Source organism: Quercus suber, unplaced genomic scaffold (genome assembly GCF_002906115.3).
Source record: "Quercus suber isolate HL8 unplaced genomic scaffold, Cork oak 2.0 scaffold_217, whole genome shotgun sequence".
In the NCBI taxonomy this organism is placed as follows: domain Eukaryota; kingdom Viridiplantae; phylum Streptophyta; class Magnoliopsida; order Fagales; family Fagaceae; genus Quercus; species Quercus suber.
Window position 1 is genome coordinate 822,453 of NW_027069675.1, and position 7,398 is coordinate 829,850.

At 41.0% G+C, this 7,398-nt stretch overlaps 2 protein-coding genes across 2 annotated transcripts; both read right to left on the reverse strand.

Annotated features, from left to right (window-relative positions):
* Positions 1-1,513: 1,513 nt before the first annotated feature.
* Positions 1,514-2,238, reverse strand: LOC136070197 (uncharacterized). Its single transcript, XM_065779791.1, has 2 exons — positions 2,121-2,238; positions 1,514-1,920 (listed from the first exon to the last, which is right to left on the reverse strand). Exons 1-2 carry the CDS (start codon positions 2,236-2,238, stop codon positions 1,514-1,516), a joined length of 525 nt encoding a protein of 174 aa, XP_065635863.1.
* Positions 2,239-4,624: 2,386 nt separating this feature from the next.
* LOC136070195 (protein SLENDER RICE1-LIKE 1-like) lies at positions 4,625-6,636 on the reverse strand. Its single transcript, XM_065779779.1, has one exon. It carries the CDS (start codon positions 6,390-6,392, stop codon positions 4,731-4,733), a length of 1,662 nt encoding a protein of 553 aa, XP_065635851.1. The 5' UTR covers positions 6,393-6,636; the 3' UTR covers positions 4,625-4,730.
* Between the last annotated feature and the right edge of the window lie 762 nt (positions 6,637-7,398).

Genomic DNA, 7,398 nt, shown 5'->3' on the forward strand with positions numbered 1-7,398 from the left:
CTAACTGTGCTAATTCATGTGTAGCTCTATTGAAATCCCTTTTCAAATGCTTCAAGTTCCAGCTTCCAAACGCCCTTAATAAGCCTATGATTCCTTGAATAATTGAACCCAGCTCACCCAAGTTTGAGTTTGAATTGATTGCCTGGACAACTGACAGCGAGTCTGACTCAATGACAACTTGATTGAGTCCTCTTTCACGGGCAAGAATGATACCTTCTTCGACTGCAAAAGCTTCAGTTGTTGCTGCATCATACATGTCGTTCAACACCTCGCTCCTTGCTACTACTACCATGCCCTCACAGTCCCGAATGATCACACCCACACTGGACAGCCTTCTATTCTCATCAATTGCACCATCAACATTAATCTTATAAGAACACGGTGGTGGTGCTGTCCACCCAACTTCTGTATGCTGCTATCTTATCTGGTGTACAACCAAAGCTCCTTTGTAGTCCTCTCAGGTTCGATGCGCAAACCCCCAGATTTAGGATGGAGCAAGGCAAAGGGATTCATGGACCACTTTGTTCCTTCTATACCAAATAGACCAAGCCATGGCACAAAGAGTTTCCAGGTCATTAAGTGTTCCCCTGCACAAATCTGCAATGCAACTTCCACAAAAAGTCATATTCACCGCCAGCAAGCTTATTGGACACTCATGCCAATACCACTACACATCCTAATTTCTTTCACAATACGATAAGGCATGACTAGTGCTTTCTACACCTTTCTCACATAAAGGGCAGTTCACTTCGGTGTTTCTCCCCCTCTTATGCATATTCAATCTTGTTGGCAGTCCTTCCATGCATGCTCTCCAAGTGAAAATTTTGACCTTTGAGGGGAGTTTGAGCTGCCACATTTTCTTCCATAGCGGGGTTCTACCATCCTCATTTGAGCATTTACCCAATTCAGATTTTTCCACCAATGGCAAGGCTACATGGTATGCACTCTTGACAGAAAACTTGCCATGTTTGTTTCCTACCCAAATTATTTTGTCTTCTGGCAGGTTATAACTAAGCGGAATGTTAAGTATGGTTTCAGCCTCAAAAGGTAGGAAAAACCTTCTAATTCTGTCCATTTTCCACCGCCTCGTTTCTTCATCTATTAGGGACGATACCATTGGGAAGTCACCAATATCTTGCTGGGGGGAGTAGATTTTATATGTGGTTGGGGTTGGCAGCCATTTGTCCTCCCATATATGTATCATCCTTCCATTTCTCACTCTCTATCTAGTGCCTTTCCTAATTACCTCCAGGCTACTATGGATACTCCGCCAAGCATAAGAAGGGTTGCCCCCTAATTTTGACCCTAAAATGTCACTGTAGGGAAAATAACTTGCCTTGTATATTCGTGCAACCAAGAATGTTGGATTTGCCAAAATGTGCCATGTTTGCTTAGCTAACATTGCTAAGTTGAAAGCCTGGAGATTGCAGAAGCCCATACCCCCATGTGTCTTCAGCATGCACATTTTCCTCCAGCTAACCCAGGACATTTTGGTCTCCTGGTCTTTCTGGCCTCACCAGAAATTCCTCTCCATCCCCTCCAAACCCTCACACAAGCCTTTTGGCAGCAAAAAATAGCTCATGATATACGTGGGGATTGCCTGAGTTACTGCTTTGATGAGAATTTCCTTCCCACCCATTGAGAGCATTTTTTCCTTCCAACCCGATAATTTCTTCCCAACCTTCTCTTTTATTTCTGCAAAAACTTGATTCTTCGACTTGCCAATAACCGATGGGAGGCCAAGGTATTTTCCTTGTCTTGTGTCTTGCATGGGTCCCAAAATTTCCAAAACTTCACTTCTTGCTTCCGGGGTTGTATTGTGGCTGAAATTCACTGCTGACTTATCTGCATTTACTTTTTTTCCCAAAGCTGCCTCATAGAGTTTTAGGATTTCAACTAACTTGGTGCATTCCTGTCTTTCTGCTCAACAAAACAATAGGCTATCTTCTGCGAAGAACAAATGAGTAACCCTCGGACAGCCCCTATATATAGATACTCCAGTGAGACTTTGGCTATTATTTGCTTCCCCAATAGGGCTGAAAAAGCTTCTGTGCAAAGGAGGAACAAATAGGGAGACAAAGGGTCTCTTTGTCGAAGCCCCCTGCTTGGACATATCATACCATGAGCTTCCCCATTGATCAAGACTGAATACGTGACAGTTGTGATGCATTTCAGCACCCATTCAATCCATTTTCCATGAAAACCCAGCTTCCTCATCACCTCTTCAACAAAAACCATTCAACCCTGTCATGTGCCTTGCTCATATCAAGTTTAACTGCCATAAAACTCTCTTTTCCATGTTTTTTGTGACCTAGATAGTGCATAAGCTCAAAAGCTACAAGCACATTATCCGTTATCCCAATAAAAGACTTTTGTTTCTTACATTCAACAAATTTAAAATTGAGTCTTTCTTTTAGAGGCACAAATGGAATGCTCTTTTTCTCCTTCCTCACAAAACTCCTACCTTCTCTTATTTATCACTCATTAATGTGAGTTATTGTTCAATTTCAATTTGTTCTCGCACTATTTCTAGCATCATACTGACTTGGCAAGATATATAAACCGCACCGAAAGCCATCCTTGTTTTCCTCGATGACGAGAGTAGCCTCATTTTCCTCACTAACGTGAGTACCATACTCGACTCTCGAGTACAAATTTGGTCTAGTAAAGTGCGAGTCAGAATTCAAGACATGATAAGACAACAAAAACGAATAAAGATCCCAAAATACCCCAAGCATTCGCTCTACTTAAAAATGTAAACAAATGATAATCTTTATGTCAAGGGTCCTATAATTCAACTTATATTTCTTGGTGTTTCTAACAGAAATGTTTAGGGTTCAAATCTCTCATCTCCCTCCCCTCCCCTCCCCTCCCCTAATTGATGAATAATAATAAATAAAGAGATAAAGAGATATCCTTCATATTTGGTCGCTGCCCATTATGGAATTAAGTGTTAGAATCAAAGCATGCATTATAGTTTATGCTATTTAATTTTTAAACCAAATGGATGATTATAGTCGCATTGAATTTAAACATATAGCTTCTTCATTAGTGGATAAATTTGTAGCATCATGAGACCTATCTGATTACAGCCCAGGAAAAAAAAAAGGAAACGGTGCGTTTGACCAAACCTATTAGTCAAATTTATTTAGTAAGTTTGTACTTAAAAGTCCAATGATAATAATACTGAATGCCAGGTTCAACTGATCAAAGTCTCCCAGAATCTGATCCAACTCATCTCTAAACACAAGTAGTCTTTCGTCTCATAAGTACTTGGTAATAAGTAAGATGAAAAAAATCCCACTGATGTGACTACCAAAGAAACTATGATAAGAATTGAATTTAATAAGTTGTATTCAGATTTCAGACCAGCGGTGAGCTTTGTTCTCTTCCCACATTAAAGTAAAAAAGAGCCAAACAGTCAAAATAAAATACTACTCTTATCATTTAATGAATTTTGTTAATGTGTTTTTTAAGGATATACATTATTTTTTATTTTTAGAAATTTTTTTTTTGAGGATTGAAAAAGTATTGACAACTTTTTTTAATTTTTTAAAAAATATTTCTAAAAATAGATGGTTTAATATATATCTTTAAAACACACATTAATTGGACCCTAATTTAATTGGACTAAAAAATAATAATAATCCCATTAAGCAGTAGCAAACCGGTTGTTGAATAATCAAACATCTATAGGGGCAGCGAGGTAGGTGCAGGTCACAATCCTAGTAAATACATCGGCTGGAAATTATTGATGTTTGGTTACATGTAGCAGTCTAAAAAGCTCGAATAGACTTTGCTGTAAATTAGGCCTCCAAAACAATTCCTCTTATGGTAATTGTCAGATGCTTCTTTTTCTTTTTCTTTTTCCTTTTTTCTTTGTTTGATAACACATATGCTTCTTTGCCTCCTCTCTTTACTAACGCCAACATCATTTTTTTTCATGGGCATCAACTCAGCTGACAGCCCCTTAGAACCCACTTTTTCCGTTGACTGCTTATCGATTTTCATTTTATGTATAGCTTTTTATTAACATGTTTTTCTCCTCCTTTTTCTAATTTTTTTTTTTTCAAAATATGTACTTGAACCACTAGTAAATAACAATTTAGTTTCTACGATTTCAAAAAAAAAAAAAAAAAAAAAAATTTGGTTGAGACATTGAAAAACAATTCGACATCTACAAATTACAACTGTAACTTATTATTAGGATTCGAAATGTTGAAAAAAACCGTTCTCTTAGGACATTTTCCAGCATACTCGTACAGTTTTTATTTTTTTACTTTTTTTCTTTTAAGTGGTCTATTTCGAGAATCATTCAAACACGACTATCATATTTTACTATACTTGTCTAATCGATTACTACTTTATTGACTCAACCAGACCGCGTCTTTTCAACTAATAATCCTTTCTTTCTTTCTTTGATCCTACTCTTCTTCTTTTCTTTTTTTGATGAGATTGATCCTACTCTTTTTACTCTATAAATCTTTCTTTACCTAAATTCATTCTTTATTTTACCATACCCACCTATTCTTATTTTAAACCTCAATTGGGGTCGCATAGTACAAGTGACACCAACACTTTGATAAGCTACGGACCTAAAACATAGGCACATATAGCCACGAAAGAAAAAGAAAAAAAAAAGGCATTTTACCTAAAGTAAAAATCCCATAACGGTAAAAAAGAAAAGAAACATGAAAAAGTGAAAGATTAGATAGGAACGGAGTACAAATTTACAGCGCGTTATGATTGTTGTGATGATGATTTACTATCCCGAGTGGCGAGTTGGCGTCTGGTACGGCTTGCCAAGCCGAAGCCGATATGAGAGGTCGGCTATGCCAGCCGAGAGTCAAGCAACCTTCGTTCTCTTCTACACAATACCCTTCAGCTGAAAACAGAGTCAAAAGCATACTCGCTTGTTTGAACGCATTCGATCCCAAATGTAACGGTCTAAACCCGGCTTGTCCGAGCCGGCTTCTCCACTTCGCTAACGGCTCGTGCCGCTCCAAGCGAGCCGAGCCTTCGCAGCTCACCACGTTGCATATTTCTCTCTGTATGTAGATTTCGGCTAGGGCTTTCTCTGGTTGGAGAGTACAGGCCTCGAGTGAATCGAACATGGTTGAGTAGTAGTATAGGGATTCCGTGAACCGGTCCATGAACCCGGGTTGGTTATGGTTCGCTTCGTGCTCAATTACTGTCATGATTTTCGGGTTCAATTGTCGGATCCACCCGAGAACGATTTCGATGGGCGGGCTTCTGTTCGGGTCGGATCCTAGAAGTCGATGGAGCTGCAAGATTGAGTTTACAGCCACCGCTTCTTTGGAATTCACTTGTAGCATCCACGGCTTCACGTCTTCGAGCCGCTGAGCCGCCACGCCGCGAAAAGCGAACCGGACGTTGACCGAGCGAGCTAACTCGGCGAGTCGTAACCCGATTTCTCGGAGCGAGTCGCGTCCGTCCGGCGACGGAGGGCCAATGCCGGTTAGCCGTAGCAGAGGAGGCCCGCCGGGCCGTAACGCCAAAGCTTGAATCAAAGCCGGCCATTGCAGACCGTGCATTAGGTTGAAATCGATGACATGTACGCAATCGTGGCCGTCGAATGCTTCTAATATGGCTTGGTTGGCGGTGAAGTGAGCGAATTTCAGGTACGGGCACGCCTCGTAAAAATGATGGTAGAGAAGCTCGTTCTCGTAAGCCGAAGCCGAGCCGGAGCCGCCGAATAAGCCGCTGGCTTGTGGCGTGAAGATGCGGCGGCTGAGTGCATCGATGAAGTAACCGGCGACCTTCCCAATGCCACAGGTGGTGTTGACACGTCTGAGCAAGGACTGCATGTCATCGATCAGAGAACCAGCCAATGAGAACTCGCCACGTTGCACCGATTCCGCACACGTCATCAGCAAATGCACCAGCCTTATCCCCGAATCTTCTTCCATCGCCGTTACAACCGTCAACTGATTCGGCGGGATTCCTAAACTCTGCGCACTCTGCTGCTGCTGTTGAGGCGCATCGTGGTCCATCCACGTGGCATCCGCTTCGTTTATTACCGTTGGACTGATCCCTGGGCCCACGACGATGCCTGGAAGATCTGGGAGATCGGACGGTAGAGACGGGGTGTGGTTGAACTCGGAGAGGAGTGAGTCGACCCAGGAGCCGATATCGGAGGGGTTGTAGTGAACGGTATCGGAAGAAGCGAGCTGGGAGAGCTCGACGGGGGAGTTGACCATGGCGGTTTCGAGGCGCTCGAGTCGTTGAGCCACGTGGCGGAGATCGGAGGAGCGGACCTTGTAGCCGGCGCCGGCGAGGAGGCCATCGATATCGGCGGGCTTGGTGGAGGAGTAGGCGGAGCTGCTGCCACTGCTGCTGCCAGCTGACGTGGCGGATTCGTACGGAGACATATCTGCGAGGGATTGGATTTCGAAGTGGCTGGCTGTTTCTTTATTTTGTTGTTGGGTCTTGTGATCAGATACAAGGTACAACTTTGTGGATTTCGTTGATCATTCCTAGAGAGAGAGTGTGTGTATTGTTATGCAAGTGAATGAGTGAATGAGAGTGATATTAGGAGCGAAAACTGACAGGTGAAAAAGAGAGGAAGGGAGGGTTTTCAATCTTTTGATTTGATTTCTAGAGAGAGAAAGTGAAGCTGACATGCAATGTGTCTAATCATGATATATTTTTTACTTTTCTTCTTTAAAAAATATAACTAATTTTATACTTGGTACACATTAAAGGTACTGGAGCCCATTTGTTAAATAGACTAATTTAAAAAAAAAAAAAAATTAATATCAATTAACTTTTAAAACATTCATTAACTTTTTCTCACATTAAACCCCAGATCTTTAAATGTGACATTTTAAATCCCAGATTTTTATTAATGTATAATGTCCAAAATGGTGAGATTTATTTTGAAATTTTTTAGGACGCACTTACGAAAGTTTGAGGTTTAAAATGTCAAAGTACAGGACTTATTTTTTTTATTGTTGTGAAAAGGTATTTAAGGATACGATTAGGCGTGTAATGATTTTATGTGACGCGAGAGTAGTAGTTTTCGAACTGCTGCTGAGTAATCAATGTTTGAGGAGACCCACGGACAAGTTTTTGAGGAGTAGTCACAATATGATTTTTAGTCCCACCCCAAGATTCAGTAATTTTTTATTTTTATAGCAGAAGTAGAACCGTGAGATATTATTAATTCAAGTTAGGTTTTTGAATTGACAGCCTCGCATTTTCTAGTGCTGTACTATTTCTGTCCCCCCTTTTCCTGGTTTCTTCAGCCAAACTCTGCTTCAATACGACTTTTATGTGGAAGATTTTTGACTGGAGGATAAGTGAAAGTGGAATTTGGATCCCAAGTTTGTTGAATTTAACATAAAATAACTTTCCACCAAACAATCATTGAGGTAT

Bases quoted from the DNA above. Each gene is read 5' to 3' on its own strand.
- LOC136070197 (XM_065779791.1), bottom strand. From the start codon at position 2,238: ATGGTTTTTGTTGAAGAGGTGATGAGGAAGCTGGGTTTTCATGGAAAA. The intron at 1,921-2,120 runs GTATGATATGTC...TTTGTTGAGCAG, and splicing joins GATCAATGGGGAAGCTCATG to AAAGACAGGAATGCACCAAG.
- LOC136070195 (XM_065779779.1), bottom strand. From the start codon at position 6,392: ATGTCTCCGTACGAATCCGCCACGTCAGCTGGCAGCAGCAGTGGCAGC.